Source organism: Melozone crissalis, unplaced genomic scaffold, assembly GCF_028551555.1.
Source record: "Melozone crissalis strain CALT ecotype California unplaced genomic scaffold, PUWL_Pcris_2 ptg000012l_1, whole genome shotgun sequence".
NCBI classification, from domain to species: Eukaryota; Metazoa; Chordata; class Aves; order Passeriformes; family Passerellidae; genus Melozone; species Melozone crissalis.
Window position 1 is genome coordinate 13244393 of NW_026535790.1, and position 20286 is coordinate 13264678.

The 20286-nt window shown below is 48.6% G+C and overlaps 1 protein-coding gene across 2 annotated transcripts; it reads right to left on the reverse strand.

Annotated features, from left to right (window-relative positions):
- Positions 1-1073: 1073 nt before the first annotated feature.
- FBXL18 (F-box and leucine rich repeat protein 18) lies at positions 1074-20286 on the reverse strand. Of its 2 annotated transcripts, none has more exons than XM_054270787.1 (5): positions 20250-20286; positions 19431-19631; positions 17039-18579; positions 14232-14450; positions 1074-2838 (listed from the first exon to the last, which is right to left on the reverse strand). In XM_054270787.1, the coding sequence occupies exons 1-5, from the start codon at positions 20265-20267 to the stop codon at positions 2682-2684; spliced, it is 2136 nt and encodes a 711-aa protein (XP_054126762.1). In that variant the 5' UTR covers positions 20268-20286; the 3' UTR covers positions 1074-2681. The 2 variants fall into 2 exon arrangements, with proteins under 2 accessions (XP_054126762.1, XP_054126761.1); XM_054270786.1 differs by lacking the exon at positions 20250-20286 and adding an exon at positions 19758-19836.

Consider the following 20286-nt stretch of genomic DNA (forward strand, 5'->3'; position numbering starts at 1 on the left):
ATTAGGGTGGGTTCTTTTCCCAGTGTAAATGTTGCAGAATATAAATTGTAATTAACACCGATGCCAAAATAGCACTTAGAGAAAATAAGCACATTATTAACATCTGGTGAATCCTGCCTGGAGTGCAAAAGCAGCGGAAATTCTCACTCTCCATAAGAGGATTTGTAGTACAGATATCAAGCACTGGCCCAGAGTTGGGGAGCTGGGGGTGGAAGGTGATTTTAGCTCTTTATTACTGTTTGGGATGCTGCCTTTATCACCTGTGGGTGACCTTTCCTAGCCCTGCTTACAACTGGCAGCACCATCAGGACTTGTGAGCCACTTGCATGAATACAGATGCCCAAACATCACATCCCTGGCAAGAGAATAACAGCATATAAAACACCCCTGGCTGCTGCTCCCATCCAGCAGCACACCAGGCAGGTGGACATGGATGTGCCAAGCCAAGTGCACAGCACGCTCCACCAGGTGGTTGCAAGCCCAAGAGCAAAGGTTTCACACCAGAATCAGGCAGCAGCTGGTTCTGCACAGCACTGTCCCCCAGAGGAACAGGAGAGGTGAGCTGGCAGCACTGCCCAGCTCCTGCTGATGCCACCACAGCTGTTTGTGCAGGGAAATCCCCGCTGAGGGTGGGAATGGCCTCGCTCAACCAACACCAGGATTCCTACACAGGACTGAACAGGTTCCCTAAGGCACCAGAGAGCTCCTGCCACACCCTGCACCTTCCCTCTGCCCTGAGGCCAGTGGCACAGGCAGGACAAGGCAACTTTGCCAGTGCTTCCAACCAGGAGGAGAAAGCAGCTTTGCAAACACCCTCTGCCCAGTCCTGCTGGTCATCCTAGGAAAGAAACACGGACAAAAACCAGGCAGAGCTGAAGTGGCCTGAGCTGGACAGAGCAGCAGCTCGTGCTCGTGCCAAAAAGCACATCTGATGTGCTCAAGAGAGGGAGAAGGGGATTCAAATGGGTGAGTAATGTGACAAGAGGTAGAAAGAACCTCAGGGGGGAGAGTGGGAGGGGAAGCAGTGGCAGGAGCAGGGCAGCAGCTCCCCACACTCAGCTGCAGGGAGCTGAAGCAGAGCCTCCAACGCTCAGGAGCGCTCCCAGCTCAGCTGCAGCACTCCCAGGGGAGCTGGCCTCACATTCCTGCTGCACTCCAGAGGCTGTGCTGGCTCCCTGCCCTCACAGGGGAAGGATGAGGGCCTCGGGAAGGACAGCAAACCAGCAGGGCTGGTCTGAGCAGGGCACAGACCTGTGCTAGCAGAGCCTGACACTCACCTGCTCCTCACTGTGACCTCTCTGAGCACAGGGGCTGTCACAGCCTGGCTCAAGATTTACACCTGGGGGACACAATTCCAGGCAGGCTCACACGTGGCTGATTGGAAAGCAAGGACAGAAAGTCCTCCCAGGCTGGGAGATGCATTTTGCTCTCAAGTCTATCCCATCAGACCAGGCTTCCTCTGAACACGGAGGGCAGAAGAGCATTTGGGAGAGGGCATCTTGGGTAGGAAATGCTGACAAGGAGATGGGCACATCATCTTTGGACGACTCTGGGCCTCCCCAGAAGAGCAGAGCTCAACACATTCGGGATTTGGGTGAAGTCAGACAGCTCTGGTCAGCAGCTGCTTTGCAGAAAACAGACCTGGTGTGCTACCAAGGAAAATTCTGCCACCCAGACTTGCAGCTCCAGGAACTTGTAACTTGGCTTTTGGTACAGCTGTCTGATGCTTTTAAAAGTGCTCAGTAAATAAGGCAATATGAAAGTGATCCAGACCACTACTGATGCCTGAGGAAGTTCTGTGGAGCAGAGAAGCTGACTGAAATCACACTGTGAAAATACTTCATAACATCTCTAAAATTAGCATGAGCTCAAGGCATGGGATATAAGGACAGAACTGGAACACTACATTCCCATCTACACTGCAAGACAGACTGCATATAAATCAGATCTGAGCCTCAACTTATTCACTGTAGGCACCATCTACCCTAGGACAAGGATTTCCAGAAGAGCTGAGAACTTCTTCCACCAGACCAATGGAAACAGCACCAGCAGGAACATACCATGGTCAAGGTGTTAATAACCTTAATTTGTTATTAAAAAATAAAGAGTCCTTATGGTACTTCTCAGTAAAAAAAAAAAAAATCCTTCAAATATCTGTGACTGCACATGTGTGACTACAAATGCCTATTTGTAACATAGAAAAGATGTGATGCACTTCAGTTGAGCAACACATTTTTGTGCCTCTGAGCTGGCCTAGGCTCTCTACTTTGCCAAAAACAGACTGAAGCAAAGAATGATTTCCACCAAAACCACAAAGCACACTGCCAACGTACACAGGGGCCCTTGGGACAGACACCAGGGGACACAGGGGACAGAGCATTGTTAAGTCAGTTTCTCTTACCTTTAACTTCAGTAAAATAACAGAAACAATTCACATCAACCGCAAGGAAATACTCATCAGATTCCACAAGCCTTTGAGACACGATTTTTTCAGATGCAAGCAATATCCAATAGATGTTTCCCCACTGTAAAGAACCAGCTTTTTTTATTTTGCAATTGCACCTGGTTGAAGTGATTGTACAGCATCCAGCGAGGGGCCAGGGGTCAAGGATGGGAAATCCAGGCCAACAAGAAGCTGCTCCATGGGTTCACAATGACTTGTCCTTTCCATGCTGTGGCAGTCACCACCACAAATTGGGAGGTTCCTCAGCCACTCTGCTTTTAAACAAGGTAATTTCATCCAAGTGCCTCATGGGGACATCTCTGATGACCTCTGTCAAGTCCTCGTGAAGCAGAGGGAAAATGACGACGTTTAATGCAGGGCGCTCTGCCTGGAAACTAAATCAGACACAGGTGATCAGCCAAGGAAAAATACCAGTTCTGCAGTGCAAGGGAAGGGGATGGCCTGGCATCCATCATGCAGGATGGGGGCAAGGAAGGAGGAGGCAGGAGGGGCAGCTGGAGCTCCAGGTCTCCCACTCTTCCCTCTCTGTGTCAGCAGGGAGCTCAGGCTGGGTTTGCACCCCTCTGCAGCGAGTCTGCCAAGCTGCCACAAGCCCAAATTGCACCTGAAATCGGGAGGGAGGAAGAAGTTTTTAAAAAAATTAGTAAAAAATTAATCGAGACGGGTAGGTATTCTGAGAGGATCAGAGATGCCAAGAGCTCTGCCCAAGCTGGGCAAGGTGCTCAGCGGTAACAATTTACACCACCTGCAAACCAGAGGCAAGTTGCAGAGCCATTAGGAAAATCAGGCCAGAGCAATGTCAGGCATTCCCTCGGGGCTGAGCCTGGGATTATCACTTCAGGCTGGGTTGTTCTGCATGCAGAGCCTACACTCTGCAATTAGAGCACAGGCAAGTTTAGAAAGCTCAGATGTGCAGATAAGCATTGAAGTGTGCTCACACTCACACACTGCAGCCTTCTTTTCAATCCAGGCTGCAGAGCAAGGGAAGAGATTTGCACAAGTTAAAGCCATTAAACAATGCAGAAAAAACCGTACAGAAAAAGCCCAAGTGCCCACCAGCAAGTACTTTACATGACAGCAACCTGTGAGGAAGAGAAATGGTGTTATTCAGGGCAGTGTAACAAGAATTCAGTCTTTTAAAGCTGGGAGGGTAAAAACTGTAGAATAATTACCCTTAAGAGTTACACCTTAAAATGAAAAAGATCAGTGACTCTTAGTCCTGTGCCACCAAGGTGTTTCCTCTGAAGGGGGTGACAAGGACCAGTTCATTATCACTGGCAAGGAGGCAGAGTCACACCGGCAGCACCATCCCTGGAGGCTGAACCGAGCTGTGCTGGGCACAAAGAGAAGCTCTCTGCTCCACAAACTTAGACAGGTGTGTGCCTGCAAGATTCCCAGCTCATCTCCAGCTCTGAAATGGCCCGATTTCTGTCAAACAGTGAGGAAAGGTTGGAGATCCAGCTGCTGGAAACAGGCATGAAAATCCCAGGTAGCAATGCAGCCAGCTGAAGAAAGCAACAGGAGAGACTGGCATTTCCTGGGAGACACAAAGGACATTCCCATCCACAAACGATCTGGAGTAGAGCTGCCAAAAACACAGCAGAGAAACTTCCATTCCCAGGCTGGCTGCTCAGCCTTGGTGGGTTGAATTAATTTGCCTGAACCTAAGTAGCTGCAGGAATAAGAATTTCCAGCAACAGAACTACCTGGGGCAATTTTCTATCTCTCTGCATCACAGACCTGCCCTTCATGCCTCATGCCTAAGGGCTGGCAGAAAAGGACACGGCTCCCTGAGCAGATCTGGGGACTTGTGTCAGGGCTGTGCAGCTTCTTACTTCCACAACACTGCCCTCAAGAAATCAACCAGCAAATAACTGCTGATCTGGGAGGCAGCTGGTAAAGTCTGCAGTGAAATCACATAAAATACAGCCAAATGTCTCTTTGATAGTCCCTGCTCTGCCTCAGCTCTTCGTGTTTCTGATCCAACACCACAGTCCTGCAGAGAAAATCATGTTAATGGACCAAGTTTACTGAAGTCCAGCAAAGGAAGAAACTGCCATCTTCCCAAGGGAGAGAAACTGCTTCCTTCTCTGTATACAGACTCTCCCAAATTGGACCTGAGTGCTGCCTTCTCACCACGTACAAAATTGTAGTTTATAAGCAGCCTTTACATGCAGCTATAAAAACAAGAAGCCAGACAAGTTTACATGATGAACTGCCACCGAGACAAGTGAAAAACCCCAACGCAGTTAAGTGTCCCTCCTAAAGAGGCTGGGTTTATACCAGAGGTTTGAACTTGATCTTAAAATAAGAGAAAAAAAGGAAAGCTTTGTGATTTTCTCCCCCCCCTCAACAGGAAACTGTATGTTACTGCAAACCTTGTAAATTCCATACCCCAGCAAGTTGACGCCGGAGAATTCTTTCCATGTACAATTTGCGTGATTTAAGGAAAAAAAAAATCAAATGCACATGGTTCACTATTATTCTCAGCTAAATGTGCGTGCAAAGCCTCTCCTTTAACTGCCTGTTAAAAAACACCCCGATTTTAACGAGCAGCTGTCATAATGTTAAACTGGGATTAGCAGTTCCCAAAAGCAGCTCCCTCTGCAATCCACGCTCCTTTAGTCCTCCCCCGGAAGGCAATTCCTTTCTTCATCCACCTGTCCAGGTGGGCTAGATTAAGTGAGAGGCACTTAGAGCACTGCTTCGAAAGGCCCCAGGCATGGGGAGGAGATAACAAGAAGGGGAAGAGAGTGAGTTAATGAGTTGCAGAACAGCTCCTGTAATCTTCTTGAGAGTTCTTTCCTCATTCCACACCTGGATGGACTTCAAACTCCATCCACCTCTGCTTGTAAAATTAAAACCCGAAGGACAGAGAACGATGTTGACCCAGGGAGACAAAAGAGCTGCAGTTTCAGACATGAAGCCCTGGGTTTTTTTTGGTTTGGGTTTTGATTTTTTTTTTTTTCAAGGGAAAAAAGCCAAGGATATGCTTGCCTGCTCTCTCCTACAAAACCTCCAGACTAAACTCATCATGATTAATTAAATGAAAGCAAGTTTTCTAGGCAACTGACTAGCAGCCCCTTCAGAACAGATCCTTTAATCAGAAACAACCACTGGGATAACAAAGAAAACACCTCCCTCCTCTCACCCCCCACCATGCACACTTTCCAGCATAACCTCTGGTCCAGCAGAATCAACACCAAACCAACCACTACCCAGCAGGAACTTCCACAAGGAGGTTTCTGAAGTGTCCTCATGTGGATGTGGACACTGAGCAGACCTGGCCACAGCAGCTGGTTGAAATCATCCACAGAGCTGGGAAAGAAATGATGCAGCACACCCTGTGTACAAATTCCTCCTGGCATCAGCATCTCTCTGCTCTTAGCTCTTGAACTGGTTGTGTGTGGATGAAAGGGTTAATGATGCTTTGCTATTTGTCTCCAGGATTCTCCCAGAACAGGTGTGGACTGGACTCAGTAAGGTTATTTTCAAGTGAACAGCTTGGTAAATAGCCTAACACTACACTCTCAATTACCTCCAACCACTGTGGCAGGATCCAATATGTAGGTCAGGGACAAAGTCAAAAAGACAGAGAAAAAAGTCTAAAGCAAGGCTGCACTTTGATCAGATTTCCTCGATTTTAGCAAGACAAAAGAGACCCTCCCAGGAATGCAGCTATCTCCTGGCAAACACTGACATGCCTCTCCTGAGAGGACAGTGAGTCCCCAGGAGATCCCACCTGCTGATAGATCCAAAGGGTGGCCCAAAGCCATGGGGAATGTCCCCAGCCAGCCTGGAAAAGATGGATCACACCACCCCCCTGCAACCTCTGCACCACACACCCTGGATGGGACAGCTCTCTGCATCAGGGGCTGCTCAAACCTCCTTTACTTGTAAGGAAAGGATAAGGCAGTGTTTGGGGCTGAAGAATGTTCCTCCCCTTGAGATTTCCACAGAAACCCAAGGAAAGTCCTAAGCCAAATGAGACATTTCAGCACATCCCACTTCCCAGAGGCTGGCAAGCAAGGAGGGATAATTAAACACTGCCAACAAAAGCAGCGCACAGCAGATGAGGTGAGGAAATACAGAGTATCAGGAATGGATCAAGGGCAGCTCTCTGACCTCCACAAACCAAGCTGAGCTTATGGAAAAAGAAGCTCCAGAGAAGGAGAGGAAGGAAGGAAATGAGGAGTTTGATTTGGGGGAACAGAGCAGACGAGGACTCTGGTTGGCACAACTCTGACAAATGCGAACCAGTCTCTGCTGCAGTCACACACCTTCTCCCCTCTCTGTTCTGACCTTCCCCACAGGCTGGTGAGCTGTTTTTGGAGAGCCACAAGTTTCTCAAGAGCAGAACTTTGAGACCAACTCACTTTCTGCCCTGTATGCAGCTTTCTCACCTACATGCAGAAAGCCCTGTTAATCCCCTGCCAGGCACAGCCTGTTTTTACTGGAAGACTTGCTCACACCTCCAAGTTCAAGCGTGGCATCTGTCTTGAAAGCTTCAGCCAGCACACCTGAGCCAGCCTGGAAACTCCCTTCCTGCAGCATGGCAGGGTGGAATGGAGGAAGTGCCAGGGCAAGCTGGAGCAGCTGGCAGCAGCATGACCCAACACACACACTCACACTTTTCTCATCTTCCAGGGAAGGCCAGGCAAACACTCCAGATTTGTTCCACTGGCCGTGCCCTGACCTCGGTACCAAGGAGGTGAAAATCTCTCCCTGCACACAGTGACTGCCAAAGAAGCTTCTGCAGGAGCATCTTCCAAAGAGGATTTGGCCTCACCAAAGAAACTGTAGGTGGGATTCTCCCAGCCCCTTCTCCTGGGAGCAGGGAGAACCCTTGCCTCTCACTCAACCCCCAGAAGCCTCTCATAGGGGTCCAAACCCTCCCCACACTGACTCTAAAGCAGATCCATTCTCTAGTGCCTTTCTCCCTTCCAGCATGCCAATGCTAAGCAGACTTTATTTCCAAACCTCAGAAATGGACTTGAAAAGCTCCCAAGGAAAGATGTTCAGATTCCTCTGGTTGCTCTTAACTCCACACAATGAGATATTTTTGCTATAAAGTGTTTTCCTTTAGGGGGTATCTTCCATCCCTTCATGTCTATGGAGACAAACCAACATTCTCCCACAGCTGCTGATTTTTCCACACTGAAGTCCCATCACTGCAGTCTCCAACCTGAGACCAAGGGGTGTAGATGGGACTCTGGAAATCACTCACACACATCACTGCCAACTCTCCCATTATCCTCAGTGCAGCTTCTTCATTTGCCACTGTGCTGAGCCACAGGGAAGGAGCAATAACACATCAGACTCATCCCGAGCCGAGGCAAATTACATCTCTCTGCTGTGGTTTCCCTGTAAGGCATGAATAGCACTCTGCTGCTTCTCCTGTGAGCTGAGGTTTGTATCAAACACGCCTGCAGACTGAGGCTCCCGTGTTATTTTGCCAGCTGAACTCTGCATCACTCAAATGTGACCGGACAATTAGAGGGGGAGGGAATAAGAGCCCAAAGAGCGATGCCAGAGCGCCCAGGACACGTCCTAGGGGAGTGCTCTGCCAGAGCAAGCTGAAAGTTATTTCCTAATCTCTTCCACAAATTAAAAAGCTACTGCAATAACTGCTCAATTAGATTTATTTTACTATGGAAATGCTTTAAAGCTGCAGTTAATGCTTCCGTTCAGCCTTTTACGCCCTCATGAAGAGAAAGCACGACAGTGCTATTCCAATATTAGTTCTCAGCCAAGAGAGAGAGGACAATCCTTGAAAGTTATTTCATGCACAAACCAATCTGCCCACTGAGGAAGGTTTCAGAACTGAATTCCTTTCAAAACACACGAGCTGGCAGTCAGAATGAGGCATTTGGGTCAGCCACAGGAATGCATTTAAGGAAGGGGGTTTGCAAGTACCCCCAAAAGAAGATAAATTAATATGGCAAACTGGGGATGGTCCCACAAGCCCTGCTGGCTTGTAATGTATTTAAACCCACCCATAAACAACATCCCTGGTAGAAGCAAAGGTGTCTGGGCCACACCTCACGCATTCAACCTTCGCCAAGCCCGCCAAGGAATCCTTGGGCAACGCAATCTGACAAGGATGCAGTTTGTTATTCAGTCTGTGACAGAATGATTCAGGGGTTTCCAAGAGCAGGAAATGAAACAGACAATGAAAGCTTGAGCAGGATGCTAATGATTCACTACACCAGCCTGGTGATACATTAAGTCCTCAGCAATCCCACTTGTGCAGGGCTGGAGCCCTCGGCACGCTGGGGCTGGCAGGGTGGGATCAGCAGCTCTGGGACCAGGAAAGCCAGCAGCAGACAGGGCCTTCTTCAAGGTCAGAAGGAAGAGAAGGTGCTGAAGGGATGCAAAACCAGCTTGAAAATCTTGAATAAGCCCTAGGTGCTCCCAGCAGCTTTGTGCAGTGGCAGCAGGACTGCAGCAGGCAGGTGGGCAGCACAGGATCGGCTGAATTCAAAGATCATCTTGTAATCACTCACTGCCCCTAGAGCCCCCTCCAACCCCTCTAAGAGTAAAAGGGATCCCCAAAAGGGATTTTATGTGCCTGAGACCACAATGAGAATCCAGGTGAGCGCAATGCTGCAGGGATATCCAGGGCAAGGGGGAATACTGAGCCCTGAGGTGAGCAAAAACTCATCTGTGATAACTCAGCCCTGTGCTAAATGCCAGGAGAGGGACTGGCTCACTCAGCACTTCCCAATACTCCATTTCAGGCCTGTGCTCCCACCTGGAAGCCCTATCTCTGCAACTGAATCCCAGGAGGCTGCTTCATCCCCTCAGCAAGCTCACAGCCACACAGGGCCACTGGAATCAGCAGTTTAAGAAAAAGGGAAGATCCAGCCAAGGGTTTCACACTAAAAAAGGACAATCACAAGCACGGGGAAATTTAGGTAATGCTACAGAAGATTGAACAAGAAGATCTAATTTAGGCTGAAAGCTCTTCCTAGAAAGTGGCAGGAATCTTATAATGAAAGTCACTTCAAACCAAGCAGTGCTCATACCTGACACCGGCTGGGTAGGTTTGTGTTTCTCTTCCTCTGAGTCTGGATCCCCAGAACAGTGAAATTGTCCTAAATGAGAAAAATTCTCGGCACCTTCCAGCACTGGATAAGCCAAGAGGGACCTGAGTCACAGAATCACAGAATTGTTTAGGGTGGAAAAGCCCCCTAAGACCAAGCCTAACCATTCCCTACCATGGACACCACTGAACCCATCCCCAGGTGCCACATCCTCATGGCTTTTAAATCCCTCCAGGGATGGAGACTCCACCACTGCCCTGGACGGATTTTGCCAGGGCTTGAGAACCCTTTTGGTGAAGAAATTGTCCCTAGTATCCAACCTGAACCTTCCCTGGCACACCTTGAGGCCATTTCCTCTTGTCCTGTCCCTCATTCCTGACAGCAGAGCCTGACATCCCCCTGGCTGCACCTCCTGCCAGGGAGTTATGGAAAGACACAAAAAACCAAAAATTACAGTGTGCTTTAGGGTGCCCATCCAGCACCCCAAAACACACTCCAGCTGCACCACAGTTTTTCCCTTGGATTCATTTCTATAAATCACAGCTCACCTCTACACCTTGACACTTTCCCCCTTCTTTATGAAGAATCCCTAATGATGCCGTGTTCTCTGAGGTTTTTTGTTTTGCTTTGGGGTTTTTTAAAATTTGTTTGTTTGTTTTTATTTCATTGTAGCTTTCTTGATCTTTTTTCAAGGTGTTTTTCCAAGGACTTTTCACTGGCTTGTATTGTCTGGTGTTGTAGAGTCCTTGAAATCACTACAATGACAGGAGCTATCTAAACACTTCAGCTAAAACCGACAAAATTCTAAAGGCACACAGTGGAAAATAAAAATCTGTCCTTGAAGCCAAGGGGATATTTGCTGAAGCATTTCCCATCCCCTCTTCCAGCCTGTTTTCTGATGGCAAGGAAAGCACCAGGAAAGCAACTTCTCCTGCACAATTGTGAAGTGCCTGCTCACCCCATGTAGCTGTGCAAGCCTGAAGTCATCCAAATTCCTTGCCCGCAGGATTTTTGGGGCAGAGACACACCGGCATATAAATACGATTATTTAGCATGCAGCCCGCTGGTAAATGGTGGGACCTTCCGTGGGTCACAGCTCCATCTACTGACTCTCCCACAAAATAACATTGTGGAAAAGATCGGGAAAGCTCCTGGGAGGCTCAATCCCTTGGAAACACGGGTCTGTGCAGGAATTTAGAGACAATCCCAGCACGGCAGCTCAGCCCAAAATGGCAAAGCAAATTTACCTTTTCTGCAAAGAAATCTTGGCACAGCAGCAAGCCTGGGGTCACACCTGAACCTCCAACCACAGGGCCTCAAATTGTGGCATTTTAGTGTTTGTGGAACTGGTGCTGCAGTGGTTTGAACAGAAGAGTTATTTAAACAGGGATAACACGTGCTTGGGGCTGAGCACTCCAGCAAAGTTTGGGTCCAAGCATAAAATGGAAAACATTGTGTTCATTGGATCTGAAGTGTGGCAGCAGCTGAGCACCATGTGATGGGGGGAAAAAAATGTCAATTTACACAGAAACTGAGAGTAGAACCACGTCACATGTGAAACCTGAGGAAGATCAGGGCAGTGGATCTGGATCACTCGAGCCACATCTCCCACTGTAACCACTACTCCCTTCTATGTGCAGAGCATCTCCCTGAACCATAAAGGAGCTCCCCCCTCCCATCCACACTGAAGGAAAAAGAATAAAGAAAAACACTGCAATGATTTATCTGCCCAGAGGGAAACAATCTTTACAGTCTTCTCTACAGCTCAGAGGAGACCTTGCCCTTGCAAGCCTCCTGTTTGCTGATGAGGCTCCAGATGAGCCCTGCTCTGCTCATTGTGTTTCATTGCAAAAGAGCCAGAACTGAATCAGAGGCTTTTAATGACTCAAATACACGAATTAGTTTGTCCCAAATAGCAGCAAACTTCAAGCAGAAGCTGCTCACCAAAAGCTGGACACCACAGGGTCTGGTTCAAAGCTGTCACAAGACTGAGAGACATGAGAACAACCTTTCTTTTCAGGCCAGTGGAACAGAAATACATAACACTAACCTCCTTTTACAGCAAAAAGGGACAGTTTGAGAGGCAGCTCAGGCTTTAAGCCACTGCTGTGATGCAGCAGATTTAATTCCCCAGCTCCCATCACCACACCCTGTATATTCACCATCTTCCAGAACAATTCCACAGCTGAAACCAGTCTGTTCTCCCCAGAGAGGTTCTATTACCCAAACCCTCCTGTGCACCCACACTTGAAAAAGGACTGCCTTGCACTACATTCATTTTCAAGCTCTACCTCCTGCAGCAAACTCCTGATACATGGCCAGCCCTGGGTCCTTCCCATTCCCACTCACGTTTCTTCTCTGTTTTAGAGGCATTGGGAGAATGAACTTCCCTTTGGCTCCATTTTGCTGTTCAAAACTATCTCTCAACCTAAACAACACCATCACCACAGCCCTAAAACAGGAACTCTGACCCTCAGTAGGACCTGAAGAACATGGATCAATTGCCCCAGCTCAAGAAAGGGAGCAAACAAAGGCTCGAGGTCCCTCCTCTCACCCACTCCCCTTGTTTCACACACAGCATCCACACGCATTCCAAACAAATGGAAAAACACAAGCATAAATCCCCTTGTTTCATTCTGGCACAAGGATAGATAACTTCCAACTTGCTGCCTGGTGTAAAAGTTGGATTCAAGAGACACCAGCTGCACACTCTTAGAGGAAGCCATGCTGTGTGAATTGCAGCCATACCCACAGGTTTAAGCTCACACACAGATTTTACTGCACATCCCTCTGCCTTGGAGGAGCAGCCAAAATGCAGTCAAGAGCAAGTCAATTCCTGAGCCCATCCCAAGGCACATTTGTGCAAGGATGAGAATGGAATTGCTGGAGAAGCCACGTGGTTAAAGGCTGGCTGATGGCTCATGGAAGACTCCAGGCTTTGCTTACACATCATTTTCTGTATTTTGTTTCTTCCATTTGATTACTAGAGACAGTTGCATGAGAACAGGATCTTTGTTGCTTAGGAGAGCATCTGCTCCCACTGCTTATCCTCCTCCTGAAGTCATAATCTTACATGACATCAAAATCGTTTCCAGAGCCACCAATTACAATGTCACAGAGGATTATGACTTCAGGTGTAGAATTTGCAGAAGGAGCAGATGCTCTCTTCAGCAAAAAAAAAACCCCAAAACCCAACCTTCAAAAAACCCTCTTTTCATACAAGTGTCTCTATTAATAAAATACAAAAGATGAAAATAAGCTTGACAGCCAGAACTGTAGCTAAATATAAAAATAGTTTTTAACATTTCCACCAGGCATCAGCTGCTCTTTAGAAAGTTCCCAGGGTTTAGATCATAAAGAGGTAGAGAATGTAGTGAGAATCAGTCCATGACAGAGAAAAAGAGGGAGAAAAGACTGCAGAGTGGTCTATTTCTGCTCAGTAAGTGCACATTAAAATTTTGGGCAGTAAGTGGACATTTTGGTGTATTTCTGCTCAGTAAGTGGACATTACAATTTTGGGCAGTGCCACAGAAGGGAGGGAAAATAAAAAACGGGAACTGCAGATTTCTGGTTCTTTCCAAGGATCCCCAAAGCACAACTGAAACCAACCCAGCAATGTTTTTACAGATACGAAGCCCTGTGTAAAACAAACTCAAAGAATCCTTGTGGCATCACAAGGAATTGACTCAGATGTTTCCAACAATCCCCATCCCAGAAGGACACAGAGGCTTTCAGAGGCAGCAGCAATCTCAGGAGCACTTTGGTAGGGAGCTAATATAGTCCCAGCCTGCTCTGGATTTGATCCACGGAAAGAAGCCAAGTGTAATAAGTTAGTTTGAAGCTGGAGGAAGGCTGGGGGGGGAGGAGCACCCTTTAGGATGCACTAATAACGCCGTGTGATTTGAAATTTTTATTAGAGCTTAGCAGGGCACAGCAACAGTAGGTGACAAAGAAAACAGGCTGAAGGTGGGGAAATAGCCTCATAGAAAAAAAAAAAAAAAGAAAGATAATAATGGAAAGCCTGCTGCATGGGAAATATTTTGTAAGATGACTGCCATTATTAGAAGATTTCCAAATGCCAAGCGTAATTAAAAGCTCTCTTTTCAAATGCAGTTCGCGGCTCACACACAAACGTTTCCCACCACGTGAGCCTCAGAACGCTGCAAGGGGCCAAGCAAAATGCATTTAAGATCTGCCAAACGTGCAAAGGCAGTTTGTACCGATTCTCCCCCCCCCTCCAGCACCCTCCGAAGAAAAAATCCTTCACAACAACCCTTTAAAGGTTTTGAATTGCGCTGCCAGGGGATTATCAGTAAGTGACATTTACAAGTGATTAGAGGACAGAGAATTATCTTAGTCACTTGTGGGAAAGGAGGAAAGCTTCAAGGTCAAATCTCTCAGTACTTAAATGTCGGCAGATGTTTTGTTTACACAAAAAGTGTCATTTGATTTATGACGGAGCTTTGCATCCAGAACTTCAACTCCGGCCAGCAGAATTGCAGAGAACATGGGTGGGAATGGAATCAAGAATTCATACAATACCTTCAAACATTTCACTCTTATTAAAGTAAGAGGCTGGCTCATGTGCCAAACAGTTACACATTACCTATTAGCTCCTTGGAACAAGACCTCCAAGCCATATAAACCTTGGCAAGCCAGAGGAAGGGAGATAAATCTCCAACAGCTCCAGAAACCCCATATCCACCCTTTTCCGCACTCACCTCCGGACAATGGACTGCTGGAGGTTTTTGCAAACGGTGAGAGACTCTCCCATGAACATGTGGCACATGATGACCTCGAGGCAGCTGGCCATGAATGACATCACTGCGTCAGACTGCAGAGTCCCGCTCCGGGAGACGATGCAAAGGCGCTGGAGAGCGGAGCAGTGACTCAGTGCCTGGAAGAACTGCGCGCCCGCACAGAAGTAGGGCTGTTCCAGCCTGCAGGAATAAACAAAAACAACTCAATGGGCAATTCATGCCTGGGATGCTCTCACACAAGAGGGAAAGACACGGCACATTCATGGGGGGCTGGCAAATGGAGCGAGGAGTGCCTCCAGCCCTGAAGGACAAGGGCACAAATAGGCAGGAAAGCCCTAAATGCAGAATTCTGGCGCCCACGGGGAGTGACCTCGGAGTAACCCTGGTTTTGCAAGTTTCCCACTAAGTATGGTGGGTAAGACGAGCAGCAGATCCGTTCTGGTCTTAAAAGCACGGCCTGGCTTCTGTACCTGACACCCACCAAGCAGGTGGTGTGGATTTAGGGACCTTCTGCTCCAGAGGACAAACACTGCCCAAACTGGTCATATCTTCAGCTCCCTGCCATGAAAAACACACAGAGCACACAGGCTGATGCAGAACTGGGGCCAACAGAGCGACCACAACCAGCCCTGGCAAAGGATGAGAGCTGCTGCTCTCCCACAGGAAGAACAACCATCATCAACCCAACCTTTACCTGAAACACCTGGCTCAGGGAAGAGAGACAGGATCCTCTATCACAGTGATCCAGGAGGACAATAAAACGACCCAGTAAAGCCATACCTGGCCAACAAGGGGTTTGTGTTTTACCCAGCAGAATAAGTGGGTAAAACTCCCTCACAGAAGCCAGCCTGAACCTGTTTGAGGCCTGTGCCACTAGGACAGTTCATCTGCTCAGTGCAGATTTACCACCAGGCTTCAGAGCACTTGGGAATCTCAGTCACTGGGTCAGGAAAGCCAAGAGCTGCAGGAAGGTTAATCCATGAGGTGATAACAAGCTGCCAGCCCAGCCTGATCTGGGTAATCTCTGCACAGGCTTTGTAGTGTGCAGGGGTATCTCAGCAACCTAATCTTGTTAATTGATAAATTCTGTTTCAGTCTCAGTTTACAACTGCTGTCCGGTGGCACTGCCTGAAGAGATCCTAAGAGCATATCTACGCTTTGGGTAATAAATTAAAATTCATATCAAGAGAACGGGCAGCCTCTTCAATTTTTCACCACCATTACTGGGGCACTGTAAATGTAGGACAAAAAGCAGGGAATCTCCAGGATCCAAGTTTCCAGGTGAACCTCAGGGATGCAGCAGCCACACCTGCAGTGCCGCCCTGCCCTCGCTAGATGGCAATGTTGCTTTGGAATAGCCCCTAAAACGCGTTCCTGAGCATGGAAAACTGGGAAGGGAAAAAGGGTGGAAACAGCAGGGAATCGGTCAAATCAAAAGGAAACTACGTTATCAGGAGGAAGTGCTAATTTCTAAAACCATCTTAAGCCAATATAAAACCTTAGACGTTACTCAGGGAAGAAGAGTGACAGCTTCCACCCAATGCAGCACAAGGAGAGCCGTGCTGCAGCCTTCATTCCAGGCTCTGTGCTGCCTCCCATCTCCATCACTCCTGGCCTCCATTTCAAAGCCTCAGGAAGCCACAGGGCCCAGGATGAGCAAAGCAGCGCTGCACACCCCAGGCTCCTTCCCCAGCCCTCAGTTCCTCCATGGCTATTTACTCTCCTCAAGGTTAAGGACACATTCACATAACCCAAGACCTTGAGCAGCTCAATTCCCAACAGCTGCCACCCCTCGGATGAGACCAGCACACTCCTCCCCCATTACAAATGGGAAGTGGTGGAAAATGAAAACCCCCCTGAGGTGTTTCAGCCCCTCTGGCTCCCCTCAGTATTGCAGTGGATCAGGGACAGGCACACAAGCACCAGTCTCAGGTGAGGAGCAGTAATTTCACACACAGTAACTGTGACCTTGTGTCAACTGCACAGCACTTTGGAGCTTGGTGAACAAAGGGGGACAATGGGACTGACAGGTTCTGCAGTTTCACTGAAAGAGGCTGATTTTGGAGAAAAAAAAGAATAAACCCATCTCCCTAAAGTGATAATGTTTGTGTTCATATGGACTAGTGCAAGGAAACCATCAGCTTCCTTTCACAAGCACATTCTGGCAACCATGAAGCTCCTTTGTGCACTCTTTAGGATCAGACCCTTGGTAGGATCCTTTAAAGCCTATCAGGAGAGGAACACCAACAGGACAAACTCTAAATCTGGAATGTTTTCAGTACATGACAAAGAAAAGAAATAAAAAAATAAAGAGGCAATATTTTCATACAAACCCAAGGCAGACAAATATCTCATTGGGAAACCCAAAGAAAACTCTACATTATCTAGACAGTGCAGGAGTCCCTTCCTGGAAATTTAAGAAGTGTGCATGTACACAAAGTAAAAAGTCAGCAAAGGCAGTAGTATTTAAGCAGCCCTGACAAGCTGCTAGCTCCCAAATAAGCAGCATGCACTTTTCCTTATCTAAAAGGAAGGCAGTCACAGCACTTTTTGCTCCTAAAACACTGGTTAAAGGGCATATCCTGAGCCCTCAAGGACAACATGCAATACCTTCCCATTCTCCACAAGCCAGGAAGGAAAATACTCAGCTTTCAAGGCATTGCATGTACTCTGAACCGGAACGCTTTTAATAGTAGCCACAACAAACCACACATCACATTTCTGGAGATCCACAAACAAAACGGAGACGTTCAAGGGCAGCCCCTCACCTGAGATCCCTCAAACACTTGCAGTGTTTCAGCATGTCCATGAGAGCAGACATATAGACCACGTTGCCCATCACGCCCAGGTTGGCCAAGGAAAGAGTCCGCAGGTGCTGGCACTGCAGCCCGATGTTGACGAGCCCAGAGCCCGTGAGGATATTTGGCAGCTGTGCTAAGGTGAGGCTCTGCAGGTAAGTCAATTGGCTAATGGCAGCCACCTCTGAGTCCCCCACGCTCTGTGCCCGGACACAGGGAGGCAGCGAGTTCCGAATCGCTGGCTCGTTGCGGGGCATGGCAGAGGAGAAACTGGACCCAATTATCTCCAAGGTTTCCAAAAATCTGAGGCTTCCCATCAGAGCCCAAAACACTGAGGACTCGATCTTCTGATTTGTCTGGTCCCCTAAGTTCCTTGGATATGTCTGTACCCCAATCCGAACTTTCCTTCCAAATGTTTGGGGCACCAGATTAGGTGTGCTGGGAGGCTTCTCCACGCTTGCACCAACATCGGTGATGGAGCAAACTGGTAGTGCTAATGAGAGCAGGTGCTTTAGCCTGGACAGGAGCTGGCACAGGTGGTTCCCTAAGCTTTCAGAGCTGTGATGGTGAGCTGCAGAGAGGTTCAGATGTCTCAGGTTGCAGCAAGACACTACCAAGCTTTCCAAAATGCTGCTGTCGATGTCGTCTTCTGCTTTCCGAAACAAGGACTCCGGGGCCAGGCAGTGAACGCAGCCGCTGAGGTTCAGACTGGTCAGGCTTTTAAGATCCTTGCCACCATTAATGACCCTCTGGATCAGGTGCCCACCAGATAAGGTGCATCGGCTAAAGCTGAAGTAGAAAGGGTTGTTGAACTTCAAGTGTTGCAGGAGCCCGGAGCCGTTGATCCAGGCTTTGGGCAGTTGTAAAGCATCCAGACGAACATTTCGGGCCATGGAGTCCAGGAGGTTTTTGGTGGCTCCCGTCTCTGCAAAGCTGCCGGGGGCAGAGATGAGGAAGGCGTGGAGGTTCTCAGGTGTCCGATCACTCAGCACTGCCAAGTACAGCCTCACCACCTCCTGATTGACGTAGCCAGGAGCCAGCCTGGCGTAGAAGATGCGGAGGTTCTGGTAATGGGGCACGTTGCTCTCGCCCACCATCAGCTGCCCAGAGAGCATGAACCCCTCCCGCGAGCGGTCGAGGATCTCAAAGTAGAGCAGCAGTTTCTCAAGGCTGGTGCAGCACGGCACGACACCGTAGGAGGGTGTGTAGAGGGTTTGCTTCAGCTCCGAGACGCGGCTGAGGGTGGCTTTGCACTCACTGCTCAGCTGGCTGGCATCAAAGCCCGGGTTCACGTCGATGGCCAGGGAGCGCAGGTGCTGCAGCGAGGAGAGCATCTTGGAGAGGCGCAGCGAGGTGACGTGGCACCCCGACAGGTTCAGCTTCACCAGGTTCTTGCACCGCGTTACGTGGTCGATGGTGGCGCTGGGCAGCCAGTAGCACCCGGCCATGTTCAGCTGGTAGATCTCCTTCCCAATGTCCCTCATCAGCTGCTTCACTTTGTCTTTGTTCACCTGCACCCAAACAAAAGCACGTTCAGTGAGGGATATGGCAAAGGTGGGCGCTGACTCAGTTTCCCAGCTGGAGTGGGGATAAGAGTGGCTGGTACTTGGATTATGTGGCTCATCCAAAGGTTTGGGGATGGCAGCACAGCCTAAGAATCACCACACTGCTGGCAGCTCAGTCCGCCATGCTTTGGACCCTTGGGATTACACTTCCTTTTGCTTCTGCAGTTCTGCATTACAGACTGCTCAGCAGCTGAGTGTGGAAAGGAAAACCACCTCAGTTTTCCACCAGCAAAGCTATTTCAGCAGAACTGGCTATGTGCAGAAACTCAAATTGAAAGAAGAATTCTTCTTCATTCTTCTTCATTCAGCTTCCTCTTTTGGAAAAGAGCATAGGGGACTTTCCCCTGCCTGCACTGGCTGATACAGTTCTCATTGAATGTATCACCCCTCCTTCCCAAGCTTTATTTTTGTTACAGCATGCACACAATTTCTGGCTTTGCTGATTGCAAGCTTGACAGCAACATGCACAAGATTTTTTTGCACAACAACACGGAAAAGACATTTTGGGAAAATGCTACCTTTAAGGTCATATTTCCTTTCTTTTTAGCTTCCAGAAATATGGAGAAGTTAAGTTTTCACTGACAGTATTTTATATAACTAAGGAAGCGCAGAGCGGTTCTAACAAAGCATCCTGGAAAATAAATGCTTTTATGAAACAGCTTACTGTGTATTTGATTTCACAGTTCAGGAGCAGTCTATTTAGGCGTACACAATAGAAAGTTCTACCTCTTGGCATTGTTTTACAGAAGTGAGATTTGTCTTCGCAGCTAAGAGAAGAAGCAAGCTACTCTCCTCACCTTATAGTCCTTCTGAAGCAGCACTGTATGTGTTAGACTCTTGTCAAGGCAAAGTGTTGCAAGTTTCCTGCAGGTTCTCCTGACATTGAGGACCAGGTCTGTGCAAGGGACATAGCTGAGGATGTGCAGAAGGATCTCATCTGAGAACTCCATCAAGTTGACTCCATTGCTTTCCTCTTCACTCTCCTCACTTACGACCTCCTGGTGGAAAAGAAAAAGAGGAAAAAGAAAAGCAGAATATGGAGGTAGCACAAATCTTCACATGAAATCATGGTACTTTCACTTGCTCTTTCACCATTGGTGAACATTTCCATTCATTCTACTTACTTTGCAACTGGAAAGGCGACTGTCCATGATCTTTTCCTAAATATAACACAGCGATCTCTTTCTACATCCTTCCTCCAAGCGCCACCCGTTTCAATAACCTTTAGAGTTACATAACCATGCATATATACATACAGATACGGCTATATTTATCTGTTTACACATACAGACACACACCGACACTGCAGCCCAACATCATCGCCAGCTCTTGTGCCTCTCTCACACCTTAACGGCGAACCCAGAGCCCAAACCGGCACTAACGCCAGGGCAGCTCCTTGATGAGGGCAGCGGGGCTGCTCCGCCTCACAGCCCCGTGAGACCCCCGCACACACCCGGCGAGGGCGATCCCGGCGCCCTCCGTGCCCCCGAGCCCGGCTGCCGCCCTGAGGGCTCCGGGCTCCCGCAGCCCCGCCGCAGCCGCCGTTACCGGCGCCCCGAGGGGCCGCTGCGGAGGGGAAGCGCGGGGCGAACTGAGCCCCACAAGCCCCGACTCACCTCTCCGCAGCGCGACATGGCGGCGGCCGCACGGTCC

What these genes read in the sequence shown, in the direction of transcription:
- FBXL18 (XM_054270786.1), bottom strand. Translation starts at nt 19,784, where the DNA reads ATGGACAGTCGCCTTTCCAGTTGCAAA. An exon ending in GTCGCCTTTCCAGTTGCAAA is followed by an intron (nt 19,632 to 19,757) that starts GTAAGTAGAATG and finishes CTTTTCCACCAG; the next exon opens with GAGGTCGTAAGTGAGGAGAG. An exon ending in CAGCAGTCCATTGTCCGGAG is followed by an intron (nt 2,839 to 14,231) that starts GTGAGTGCGGAA and finishes TGTCTGATTTAG; the next exon opens with TTTCCAGGCAGAGCGCCCTG.